Below are 13,809 nucleotides of genomic sequence, written 5' to 3'. Positions count from 1 at the left end.
CCTGTTCCTTTTTTAGTTTTGCCCAGTGTGACTTTGAAGTGTTTTGATTTTGGTAATACTTTGCCAATCTTTCTTATATTAACGCTTTTGCTTTTCTTTTGTGCAATTTATATGTCAAAGGAATTTGACTCGTGTTGTGAGAATATGAGCCTTTGTTGTGAAAATGGACATCTTAATAGGTGATAGATAACACATGAAATAAGACTGGAGTAACTAAGAGCTTATTAGAAGCCAGAAAAAGCTAGTTCAGGGCTTTTTCCTGATGATTTTTCAGCGCTTTATAGAAGCATTCTGTATGGACTTGGTATCTTGCTTCTGGCTGCAGTGTGATCAGGAGTCAGTGACACATATTCTATTCAAAGAAGATGTTCATTAGTTGGATTGAAATGCTAAGTCCTTTGAGACCTCAGCCTCGAAGTTGTGTACAGACAGAGGGTTTGGCTACGCTGTGCTTGTGTTGGGCAGTTCGTCGTTTAGGGGGAGTTGCCTCTGCCATTAGAGCCAGAAGCATTCCAGTAACCTGTACTGCCCGTGATTCTTATACAAATGAGCTTAGGTTGTTTTTGTGCAGGGCTGGGGGCTCGCTGAGTGAGTTTTACCCGGCAAATGCGCTTGAAGGAAGCGAGCCGCGTTGCAAAGCTGATTGCTGCCCGCAGGGACAGCAGCCGCAGCGGGGAGCAGCAGGCACGCAGGCAGTGTCACTCGGCTGCTTTTCAACACACGACTGACCTAGATTTCCCTGTTGGGGCAGGCGAGGCTGGGCTGGTGTGAACCCTGGGCCAGTGTGGGTTACTCGTGGAAAGCAGGCTCTGCAGTGCTCCTTCTCAGGCTTACCAACGCAGCTACAGCTGCAGTCTTATGCTTGCAATGCATAGCTCCTTGCCGGAGCATCAAATCTGTCCTCCTGTTTCACCATCTGGGCATTAAAGGGTGGGGTTTTGGCTGTATACACGCTTTTCCTAAAGAATTTTACGGGGCAAATAGAGAATTTTATGGGGCGAAAGGCAGCTACTGTTCCCATAGGAAATCCTATATACTTTGCAAGTGTTTGTGTCTAAATGTTCTTTGTCTGAGCAAGAACGGTCAGTTCCTAGCCTGTCCTTCACCAGGCTGTGGTTATTCATCAGTAATTGTCAACTTGCGGCATCTCATTCAAGACTCACACCAATTGTTTCCCCATTTTGCCTTTTTATAGTCTTCATTCTGTATAATTTTAAACTACCTGACATTTCAGTAAAATACTGGTTTTTGGAGAAGGGGTGGCATTTCTTCTGCAATAAGGAAAGAAATTAGTTAAAACTGATATTTTTAAGGAATCTTAAGTAAAGTAGATCTTCTAACCTTGATGAATTGCAGTAAGACTTGGGCATTTTAGCTTAAAATCCCAGCCTAAAAATACACCCATGTGACCTCTGAGAAACTGCCTAAAGCCAGTGGTAAGAATTTATCTTGGCAGATAACCAACATCTTCCTTTAGTATGAAAGAAAACTTGCTCTCTTCTGAGCTAAATGTTAATTCAGATGGGGAACTGAAAAAAAAATGTAGAATACAAAGATTTAAAATTACTTTAGATGTAAGGAAATGTTCTTAGTGAATAAATATATTTAACTGCAGGTCCTAATGCTGCAAGTTAGTCATGTTCCTTGTATAACAGCCAGAGAAGGTTCTTTGAATTTGACATAACAGGCAGCTTTTTACTGTCTGCAGTAATAACTGCAGGTACCCAAAAATTTTGTAATAGTGTTTCAGTGGAAAATGCATGAGACTGGGGGGAGGCGTGTTGGTTCTGAGGATATTTACTTGCATCAAAAGTTTCTGCTGTAAACCAGAGGCAGCATCTCATTGAAAAAAAACGGGAAAGAAAAAGAAAAAGTAACTTTATTTTTCTGTGCTAGCTCCATTTTCTGTTCTTTGTGATTATTTGTATATTCTGAAGCTCTCTTGCACTTTCTGGAAAAAAAATACCATAAATGGAAAGGGACTAATTTAAAATTCACAACAGTTTTCACAGGAGAGGAGGACCATTTTTTGCTAATAGTGCAATGAAAATATCCATGGCCCATGTCTACTTTAGGTGATTTGTAGGAGACTTTTCTCTTCAGGTACTTGTTATTTCAAAACCCAAGAAATGATATTTGGTTTGTATTTATCTACTTATTTTACATAATTTGTTCAGGTACTTACATACTTGTCATAACATGATAATGTATTTATATTTTTTGTGGTCTTTCTATACTTACAGCCCCACTCAGACCTAAGATGTGCAGAAATAATTGTCAGAAAATGAAGGGGCATTATAGGATGACCATTTGGTATTCATCTGGGAATTACCTGAAATATTTCACAATGTTGTTTACATACCCACCCCCCTCCCCCAACTATGAAAATTAATTCCATAGTTAGTTTGGGAAGCTGTTTGGTCTCTGTTCATCAGACATCTTGGCATATTATGCTTTCAGGGCTTTTATTGTAATTCCTCGGCTACATAAATAATTTTTTTTTTCTTCTCTCCTCAGAAATTTTTCCAAGAGATTCCAGTCTAAAAGACAAATTCATAAAGCATTTTACAGGTAAGGAAGCTGCTTGTGTTTTCCTGCACGTGCATATTCTAAGTAGCTACAAGTGTCACACCATTAACTTTTTTGAGGCTCAACACCAATATTAACATTTCTAAAGTTAAATGTCCATATTTTAGAGCTAGGAATTGTTGAAGAACTCTAGTTTTATTGAATAATCAACTGAATTATCTAGTCTAAAATAACTTTTAACAGGTGGTAAGTGAAAACATTATTTAAAAGTCATTGTTTAACTTTTATCCTCCTATAGTGCTTTCCATATTTATTTTCACATTCACTAATTTTAGAACTTCTCATTGGACTGCACATATCTTTAAGAAACAGACCTTTGCGACCAAGTAAGTTTTCACCAAATCAGGGAAGCTTTTTTGCATCTCGTATGTTGTGTACATGTGGATGCTTATTTTAATAGTGGAAACAGATAGAACAAAGAAGGATTAAATTAGTGTAAATGAAAAATAAAAATAACTTGCTGTTTCAGATATGAAAGTTTGTGATTATTACAGTCAGGTACTTGAAAACTGAGGTGGAGTTGTATAATGCACTTAACTTTGGGACTGTATTGTAATTACTGAGAAAAATATTGTACCCTCTGAATATATGCAATAAGAGTTGTCAGTGGCAAGGTGCTTGCACTGAATCTTTGCTCTCCAATTCCAGCTGTTCTGTAACTCAGAAAAGTGAAGGTCTCAAAGTATGACACTGCAAATCTCTTGGTGATTTTCAAGGTTATTTGCATTATTGAAACTAAAAGCTAGGGAAATAGTTGGCTGTTGGAGCATGAAAAAGAGAATTGGAAATAATTACGCATTTCCTCTTTGCTGGAAAGTTCAGGCAGTCCTTGACAAGAAAGGAAGGGATTTTTTGTCTCTTTTGCATGGGGGAAGTGTACCCCAAACCTTTGGGATAAGCACAGCTTTAAGGATCTTTCTGCCAATGGCTCACTGCAACCTAACAGCATCTACAGGAACTGTGCCAGAGCCAGCTGGCCCTTCACCCTTGCAGTAAACAACAGTAATTTTGAACCTGACCATCTTCAGTCCATATGAGAAAGAAATTAGCATAGAGCTTCAAACTATGCTATGCTATGTAGCACAGCAATACTGAATATTCTCCTTCTGGGAAGGACAGACAAGAAAGATTTGTTTATGTTAGTACTTAATCCATTTCCTTTTCATTTTTAACTTTGGAAACTCCTCAGCTACCATAAAAAGCTCAACATAAGAATCTGGGGAAGCTAAGTAATGAATATGGAATGAGTTTCATTACTCAAAACCAGGGAAAAAACAGCCATGAGTTTTACAGAAGGTATTTTGAGAGTAGTAAATCATAGAAAAGAAAAAGGGAAAAAAAATACTTGAAGGCGTCTCTCTGGAGCCCTTCATTAAATTAATAGTCCTTCTCTGCATGAGTAGTTGCTATCAAAATTGCTGAAATTACTTGAGTAACATTAGCTGGAATGAATGAGGAAAGCAGGATCATTCCCAAATACTGAAAGTTCATTTTTTGGCTCAGAATTTCTGTTTACAGTCAGTCTTCCTTTCTTCCTTTCTTCCTTTCTTCCTTTCTTCCTTCCTTTCTTCCTATCTTCCTTTCTTTCTTCCTTTCTTCCTATCTTCCTTTCTTTCTTTCTCTCTCTATTTCTCTCTTTCTCTCTTTCTCTCTTTCTCTCTTTCTCTCTTTCTCTTTGTTTATCTCATTCTCTCTCTCTCTTTCTCTTTTTTTTTTTATCTTAAGATCTTCAGTGATGGAGTTTTCTGCCTGTTGTCTTATTTTATTTTATTTTATATTTTATTTTATTTCATAGCTTTATTAGATCCTGTAATCCCTAGGCATTTTCTTAAAATACAGTGGAACTTTGAGTTTTGTTATTCTGTTCCAATCGTAATCCTTCTACTAGCCTTCATTAATTAAACTTTGATTATAGTCCTTACTAGTTCAAGAAGTAGTTAGTTCATCCTAAACTAATAGTGAATAAAAAAGAGAGAAGCTGAAATCAACATTATCTTTATAGTACATTATCTTTACAGTTTCAGGGTTAAGAAAATTACTGCACACTTCTCATATGCCAGGAATAATAGACACATTTTAAAGCCAAATAAGAACCATATGTAACAGCCTTTGACTATAGGAAAAATCATAAATAATCTTGTGAGTCATAAAGCAGTCTATCAATTTAGCTTGGAAATCCAGCTGACACAAAGTGTTTTGTAAGGCACAAACAAAATTAACAGCCTATTTTTTGATGACAGGGAAGAGAGCTGGAAAGCCATATATTATCTGAAGGGACATGGAATTTATTTAGTGACAAAAGCCAGTGTTTTGTCTCCATTTATGCTGGATAATTTCAAATTACATACTTTTCCTCGAGCCTAATTGCTCACTCAGATAAAAAAATGGCAACAATATTCCAGTTCAGACTTGCAAAGGCTGCTCTTCCAGTTTATTGAAAAGCTTATTTGTGGCTGAAAAAATCTACTGAAATCCATGTACTAGTGTAAAATATATCTAACCTTCAAGTATGCTCACTGTCTTAGAGAGGAATCTTCTCTTGAGCTCATGGCAATTTGGCTTCACTCTACAGAGAGAATTAGCTTGATGTATTTTACCAGGCTCATAAACCATCTTCCAAGTTACGAAATAAGTATTTTTTCCCAGAAACACTTCCTATCTTCCTCTGAAGGGAAACTTAGCCAACACAGTCTGCTTCATATGGATCATTTTGTGGCATTGCTTGAAACAAGCTATTCTGATTCAGGGTTCCTACTTGTGCTAAATTTAGATTGAAATTTAGTCTTATTCAGTTAATGTCAGTTTATGTCAATGTTTTCTGTCCAAACCACAGGATACTCATCCCCAGCTGTCAGTGACAGTCTTGCTAAGCAGGTTACGTGATGCAAATATTACATTTTTGCTCTCCTTTTCAACTTGAATGTCATCAGTAGTACTTTCTCAGGGCCATCAGTGGTTTTGGAAGGGGTCTTTCAAAACTTGTTACATTTGAGCCATATTTTTATAGAAAAATAGAACCATAGAATGGTTTGGGTTGTAAAGAACCATAAAGATCATCTAGTTCCAAACCCCTGGCCATGAGCAGAGACGCCTTTCTTATCAAGTATTGATGTAAACAGATGGCACTGTATAAGTGAAGGGAGCAGCACACTATACCCCGGACACACAGGGATTTGCCTTGCCAAAGATGTAGCACATCCTGCCCTGTGCAAATCTGTATGCTTTTTTACTAGGATTATTTTAACTGGAGATCAGGTTCCTAGATGTTATTCAGCTGTCATTTTTCTTTCCTCAACACCCACACTGTATATTAAGAATTTCATAAACCATCTATGTGCAAATTAAAAGCATTAGTACATAAAAGTACTTAATCTTTCCAGGGATTAGAAACTCGTATTTACTTAAGATGTTGCTTTTATTTATCTTTAGAAAGAGTATCCTCATTCCAGGTGCGTTATTCCTTCTACATTAGACTACAGACAACTGTTGAGTAAACTAAATTCTATTGTAATTGTCATTCTATTTTTCACCACATAAGAAATTTTACTGCTAATTTTCAATTACTGGAATTTCAAGGCTAAACCAGCCCATCACTTTCACATGTCATTTTTCTGGTTTTCATGTCATGAGCATAAAGGCACAGCAACAGAATTTCTTTCTGTTATTTCACTAGCATTATTTTACTTGTGTTGCATCATAGTTTAAGGTATAGTAAAAGATTAAATGCAAGTTTAGCCAAGAAAAAATGAACCTAATGCTATGTGTTGTTGTCATTCATTGAAGCTGCAGAGCAGTGTCACTGAGAGCTTGTTGTTAACTCCTTCTTACTTTCAAACAGGGCCAGTCACATTTTCCTCAGAGTGTAGCAAGCACTTTCATCGACTGTATCACAACACAAGGGACTGCTCAACGCCAACCTGTAAGTAGCAAAGTACCTTCTAATGCTAGCTGTGATACTTGCTTAAAAGCAACCCACTTTTCCGATTAAGTGTTTGATGTCCTGGTCCTTTTTTAACTTTAGCTCTACATTACAAAACATATCCAAGGTCTTCTGATATATAAAGATTTTCTGTTAATGCACTTGCTGTCAGCTGAACATCATGGAGTTCCTTCAAAGTGATGCTGGAATAAATGAAATGAAAACTACACTCTGAAAAAAACCAGTAGGGCATGCTTATGCAGAGGGCACACATATTCTCCTTCCTGCTCTCTTTAGCTTTGCTTGTGCAATAAGATAAAATCTGAGCCATTCTTTACCTTCTCTTAATGCTCAGTAGTAGGGTTATGTCTTGGGGGTTTAGAATATTTCAGCTTGTGAAGATAATTTTCTATACTCACTGTTAAACAACAAAAAATCATTTGATTCATCATTCTGTTATTGATACTTTCAGTTTTCATCAAACAACTTTCCTCTGTGAGACTACAGAAGCTTTGCTTTAACACAACCTGAATATAATTTTGTCAGAGACACTGAAGAATAGAAGTGTTCTTGGATAAAATGGATAAAAAAGCAAACAAAAACCCCAAACCAAAATGGAAATTCCTTAAATGGAAGTTACTTCAGCATTGTCTAGTGCAATGGACAATTCAATGAAAGTGAGTGGAAAATAAGCAGTACGTTTTAATTAGAGAAGGTGAATATCATTAGGGATGTGTAAGCACAAACTGTGGAGCAGTTTGGTGCTTTGGAAGCTTTTCAGGATTTAACATGAAAAAACAATGACACTTTCTGACTGCATCAGTCAGAAGCACTGTTCATGAGCAGCTGAGATGCTCTCTCACCATAGCTCAGCAGGATTTAGCATTTGAAGGGGGATGGAGCAGCCCTCATCTCCATTTGCCTTTAGGCTTATCAGAAGCTGGAATGTAGGAATCCATGCCTGATCCTCAAAAAATATACACGCAGCTTTCTAAGTAGACAGATGAGTATGCAAGGCATGTATCTATTGAGCATGCGAATATTAATTGCACTCTCATGTATTGCCCAAGTGCTTCACTTAATTTATTAAGAAACACAGTCATATTATTTCTCTTCTAATTAAGTAGCTTTTCTTAAAGTTAAAAACAAGACTGTGATTCAGAATGGTGTGAAGAACTTATCTTTTAGTCCAACTATCAAAGCAAAATGTAAAATAAAAAAGGGTGATTTCAACCAAAACAGAGTTTTTGTTCCCCCTTGCACCAAGCAAACCCAAAGCAGACAATGAGTTACATTCACCTGAAATGTTCTGTTCTAAAAAAGAGAGCTAAGTCAGCAGAATTTTCTCCACCTTATCCAGCACTCAGGCTGATCATAGCCAAGATCTTTTCCTGTGTCTTTAGAGGGGTTTCATATTTTCTTTCGGGGACATCTTAGTCATCATGGGATGTCTGAGGATGAGTTATTTCCTCTCCTTCTGACATGGTTATACATTGTACAGATATTTTCTGAGGAACTGAAACCCAGATAGCACTCACTTTCTTGCTGTTTGGCGCAATTTATATTAAATGTTATTGAAATCCTTATCAAGCAAGAGTAGAAATGAACACCTAAGTATTTCTTGTTAGCAAATACCAGAAAGAATGGCAGTGACTCAGGGTCCACTTGAACCAAGTGGTTGTTTTAATCAAGGACACAAGAGAGAGGGATTGGAAGTGGGACTTTAGTGTCTTTAGTCTGATGATTGGGAGATGTACTTAAACATGGAAAATATGGAATTAAATCAATATTAATACTAAATGGAATAAAATGTTTGAAACAGCCTGACTTCCGACTATGTCATGGTCTGATGGTTGGAATAGCCTCCCAATTAATGAATTAAATTCCTCCAGGTGCAACTGAGAGTTGTACCTGGTCTTCCACATCCTAGGAGGAAACTGCCTGGTAGAATTTTAATTCTTACCATCACTCACTTTTCCTCTAGAGCACTGACGGTGCTACAATACAATCTAATATTACATCTTGCACACATAATTTCATGAATTTCCATCAGATAACAGTTTCACTGTGTAGAGTGTCTGAAATTCTAGTACAAATTTTACATTTAATTTTATGCAGTTTTTGAGGGTATCTGGCAACTGAGATTCATTATTACTGTGGGTAATTTTGTTTTATAGATTACAAAAGGTGTGCAAGGTTGCTAACGAGATTAGCAATGAGCCCTTTGTGTACACAGTCCTAGGATGTTTGCTATGTAAGTATCATTTTCCCCACTCATTTTCTTATTTGTCAAATGATCTAGTGGTTTGCTTCACACTTGTACCTTGTTATCAGGAGTGCATACAAAAATGGTATTAACAGAGGCTATCAGTGTGCAGCTTTGGCATTGCAGAACTGACTGGTTCCTCCTGGAAATACACAGAAGCACAAATACCTCTGACAGGCTCCGCTGTAATTAACTACAAGTCACTTGTGGCACTGCAGTCCATAATTATGCACTGGGTGGCTTCTCAGTGTTCAAAATTTCAAGAAGGAATCTGCTTGTTGAAAGAAAAATGCCCAAGGATATCATCAGCACATTTATTTCAGGCTGTTCTGCAGAGGACTTTGTTGTTAATCCATGGAAGAACCAGAATATCTTGGTCTCAGGTCTACCAATGCTATCTTCATGGATAACCTGTCACTTCATTCATTTCTGGGACCCCTTTTCATTCCCATGTTGTCTCCTGAGAATTTCTGAAAAGTTAATACCACTTCATGGCGATGGAAGGAAACTGAGCATAAAGATGTGACAAAGCTAGAGGCTTCACTAAATAGTCTGAGAAAGAAACCAGTCCATTCTTGTTTATGAATAGCATGTGAAATGTGTTAATTAAACAGCATTGTCACTGATAAAAGGAACATCTCCAAGTCAGCTGTTTTCTCCTGTTGTTTGAATATTAATAAGATGGTTATACTTTCAAAGGTTAATTTGAAAATAAGCGCTGATTGCTATTATTAACCAATCAGATGTATAAAATCAGTGGATTTTATTTATTTAAATTTCTTTAAAGATGGTTTCCTTTCACCACCTCCTCCTGACAAAAACTGCAAGTTTGGAGCTTGGGGGAGTTGCGTATGTCACTTCTTCCTGCATCAAGACTTCAATTCATACTAATCAAGAGTAAGAAAAGAAGAGTAGGATATGAGTCAGTGTTAGCTGATTTGATTTCTCAGTGGAGGTGGGATTCATTTTGGTGGCTGTGCTTTAAAAAATGTGGCACTATTTCAGTTCTGAGAAGAAATGACATAATTTCTTTCTCTTCCTCTTTTCTAAACTGTTTTCAGTCTCTTTGGCCTCTTGATTTCCAGGTGTTGCAGATGGTTTTGAATATACCAAGGACAATGAACCAGAGACTGACTAGGCATCTCATTACTTTGCCTGTATCTCCTTTTCATGATTAAAGGCAGGAATCCTTTTCTGAATGCCCTCTTAAAAGAAGAAAAAAAAAGGTATTTTTTTGGGAGGTGCTTAAATTCCTATTTGTTTTTCAGCGTTCTTTTTAAAATCTCAGCTTTCTCAAGCATCCCACCACTCTCTCTTTTTCTACAGTTTTAGCTTTTTAGTCTCTGTTTTTACTTTATCAGTATCCATTTACTCCTCTGGATTCATGTATCAGGGCTTTCAGAAAGATTTCTGGTGTTCCAAAATCTTTCTTCTTTTTCTTTCAAGAGAATGAGTCAAAGATCTGCCTACATATCTACAGTACAGAAGCATCTATCTCATCCTATTTCTATCTTTAAAATACAAAAGGATCAAAAGTTGCTATGATTTGCAAAGCCAGGTGTTTTAATTTGCCTGCCAAAAATACACTCAAAGACATGAAAAATAGAGAGGGAAGGTTTTAAATGGTAAGCCTTGCTAGCAGCTCGTGTGCACTCTGTTCACTTAAAGTTGTATCTAGGCTGGCTTTCTGTCTACTTTGTTAAAAATAGAGAAAACATTACAGGAAAAAGTAGAGCCGTGATCTGAGTGTTTCCCAGCTGTCTCTGTGCTCCCTCACCCTGTTCCTCCATCAAATACAGTGGATAGTTTCCATTATAAATAAGACATCCTCAGATCTTCATGTTTACTCTTATCCACTGATTCTTGGAATGGAAACATTCTTTTGAGAAGGCTGAAGGTGGCAGGAGTCACTCTCTCTTCCCTGTCAATAGGGAGTGCAACAAAGGAGTTATATGTGTTCATCCCTGAATAACATTGCATTTCTAGCATGATTCTCTGATTGTTTCTCCTCCATCTTTTTGGCACAGGGGATCTGTTTTCCTCACCACCCCCACAGTAGCATAGAGAGGATATGGCCATAGATCCTGTTGCCTGAAAGGAAATTTGCCTTAAATTTAACATCTGAGAGAGTCTTGGAGATTCTTGGTCGCTTTGAAGAAAGAGGCTCTCTCACTTGAAGAACTGACAGCTATTTTTAAGCCTTTTTCCTGCCAGTACTAAAATAGGCTGCCTTTTCCTCATTAAAAAAAGAGCTGCAGTGCTATTATGCGAATAATTTCCTTCCTCGCCTGTAAATATCCGGATATACAAAGGAGACGTGGTCTTTTCCTCTTCGAAAAGAACTTTTGCTTGGGGAAAGCCAGTCATCTTCCACTGGCATCTGGTCGCGCGAGCCGTGGCGGGATGTTTCAGCACCATGGAGAGGTCCGGCGGGACGCGGCTCCGGGGCCGGGATACCGGGCACTTGCTGCCCTTACAGCTCTTAGAGGTTTGGGTGGGTTTGTTTTAATTTCCTAAGCCAGATCCCTAAAAATGGAAGAAGAGCATTTGATGAAACCCAGAATGTAGAAATCCACGTGGCTATGCGCATGGGGAACTTCCCTGCAATGTGCAGCAGCGCGGACCACTATGTGTTAAAGCTCTTGGCATGGACGCTGAGGATTAGCCACGGCAAAACTCATTAGTGTTCACAGGAGGGCAAGACCCACGAGCATTCTGAAGTTAATCTTAAGATTTATGCAATCCGCAGGAAACTGTGGTTTATGAACAGAATTATACTAAGCGGCCTGCTTCTCTGGTTTGAAACTAGTTATAAAATGGGATGTCCTTTTCTCTTACAGACTTTCTACCAAGGAGGGAATTCTGATTTGCCAAGAAAGTGCCTTGAAATCTTCAAAAATGGAGAAGACATCTTTTATCTTTTTGATTTACAACATTTTGTTACTAGATGCATTTTATTTTCATATATTTGTCCAACATTCCATATTTGTGTGAAACATTATTTTATTTTGTAAATTTGTTGCCTATAGTTCAGACAAGCCAATTATTTAAATACATTGTACATAAAGAATACTAATGATATACTGATTAAATGTTATAACCATATGCAGGGAGTTGGTAAAATTTTGCTGTTTCTCTTGTTCCGTTGTATTTACATTGTTCTGCTCAGGCTCTTACTCTCATTATTTGCACTAACTTGAAATGCAGAAGTCTGTGTAACTGAAATCTGAATAAGCTGTAAGTGGGGAAGTTTTACTTGCCATGGAAGATATTTTATATTATGAAGCTTTGTTAATATATACATATATATTATTGCGCATCAGAACAAATTTGCTCAGAAATGCACCTTGCTTTCAGGAACATTTGTATGACTATTCTGGATTTTCATCAGTTACATTTGTACTGGCACTTATGGAAAGAGTTGCAAATAATGTAAATATAAAGACTGGAAAACTGCAATGCAGTTTTGGTGGAATAAAGAAAATAAAAATGAACAATTTTGTGGGAGGAGTTATTTGTGTATATTAAGAGGTCGCTTATTTCATATACAAATTTAATCTATCTGGTGAACTTGAAATAATTTTCCACTGAGAACTTAAAATGTGTGGGTTTAGTATATTTTACAGCATTTCATTTTCAAGTGGTAAATTTCATTCAGCCATTTATTCTTCAGCTGCATAAGGTGCAAACAAAAATGCATCATGTACGTAGTGTGAACAACAGAAACCATCTGCAAGTATGCAAAGAGGGTAATAAAATAGTCCAACAGAAGAGAAAATGCTTTAAAGTACAATACCATAAATCAAAGGGGTATAATGAATGAATCTGGCTGGTGACACATCAATCTTAAATATTTGTAGGGAATCCAACACAATATGCACAACTGCTGCATATTTTCTATTTAAAATCAAATTGTGTTGGTCACATTTGCTATCCATTTGTCTCAGCTCTTTTATTGCAAGCTCATGTGATTGCTTTACAAAGAACCTAGCATGAAGTGAGGGTTTTACAGTCAGGCCCAGAGTAATTGACAACACACATTGATTATTATGCTCAAATCACAGTTCTTGAGATTTATTGACCATTCAAGATAATCCATCCCTTCAGATTAAATATTATCTCTATGCTTTTCCTCACTGTGGGCTCCATGAGCCCCTTAGCTTCTATGCCCAGCAGTCTTCCCTCTACAGAATAGCAGGAAAGCTGCCCTGAGATTCCACATCAAATAGCAAAGAGCTGCCTTCTTTCTATATGTTCAGTGTATTACCACACCAAAGCTGTGCAGTGTCCTCTGATGCCCTAAGCAGTCCAACCCACAACTTTTAGAAGTAGTTCCTCCATCTATAGTCCCAGCTAGAAGCTTGTCCTGTGCTGTTTGTATTTGTGATTAACTGGATTGGTTTTCAAATTTTCTGCAATATTGTTCTTTTGATAAGAGCAAAGTGCTCAAGTCTCCTTCTAATCCATGTTGGAGTCAATATTCATAATGAAAATCCTAGTGGTTTGAATGGTGGAAGGATATCTTCGTTTCTCTCTGAGTAACATACTTCATAGAAGGCATTATTGGCCAAAACATTTCAGCAGAGAAGAAAGGATGAGGCATAGAACAGGCAGTAAGGCACCAAGAAAAGCATTTGTCTTCAGCCATGCTTTTATATTTCAATTCTGTTTTGCTAGCTTCTCAGTTTAAAAAAAAGTTTCTCCTTTCTTTCCTCAAGGGACTGAAAAGAATTCAGGTGTTTGGGTTTTTCTGGAAATTACTTTTTGTGATATCTGAATTACAATGAGAAAACCTAATTTGGGTTTTTTAATAAATTTTTTGGGCTCAAATCTAAAGTGCTAAATCAAGAGCTTCACCTTTGAAAAAATAAAGAAATCTTCTTTCTATTGAGTAGAAAATTATCAACTCCCTATCTTAGAGAAGATTCACAGATGTTACAAAAATGCAAAGCAGAGATTAGTGTGACAAGTTTAAATATTTATGAGGGAAAAAAGTTCATGAAATGATTAAAAGGATAAAACCTTGTAGTTCTTC

At 37.1% G+C, this 13,809-nt stretch overlaps 1 protein-coding gene across 1 annotated transcript in view; it reads left to right on the top strand.

Annotated features, from left to right (window-relative positions):
- Positions 1-12,271, top strand: part of ALKAL1 (ALK and LTK ligand 1) — a 36,952-nt gene extending 24,681 nt beyond the window's left edge. Inside the window, exons 3-6 of the mRNA XM_048287157.1 lie at positions 2,518-2,571; positions 6,428-6,508; positions 8,686-8,762; positions 11,615-12,271. Of these exons, the coding sequence (XP_048143114.1) occupies positions 2,518-2,571; positions 6,428-6,508; positions 8,686-8,750 (200 nt within the window). The 3' untranslated portion in view covers positions 8,751-8,762; positions 11,615-12,271. The remainder of the gene's footprint in view (positions 1-2,517; positions 2,572-6,427; positions 6,509-8,685; positions 8,763-11,614) is intronic.
- Positions 12,272-13,809: the final 1,538 nt, after the last annotated feature.

This window comes from Corvus hawaiiensis, chromosome 26 (assembly GCF_020740725.1).
Source record: "Corvus hawaiiensis isolate bCorHaw1 chromosome 26, bCorHaw1.pri.cur, whole genome shotgun sequence".
NCBI lineage: Eukaryota > Metazoa > Chordata > Aves > Passeriformes > Corvidae > Corvus > Corvus hawaiiensis.
Note: the sequence above shows the minus strand (reverse complement) of the source record. Positions and strands in the feature narration are given on the sequence as shown.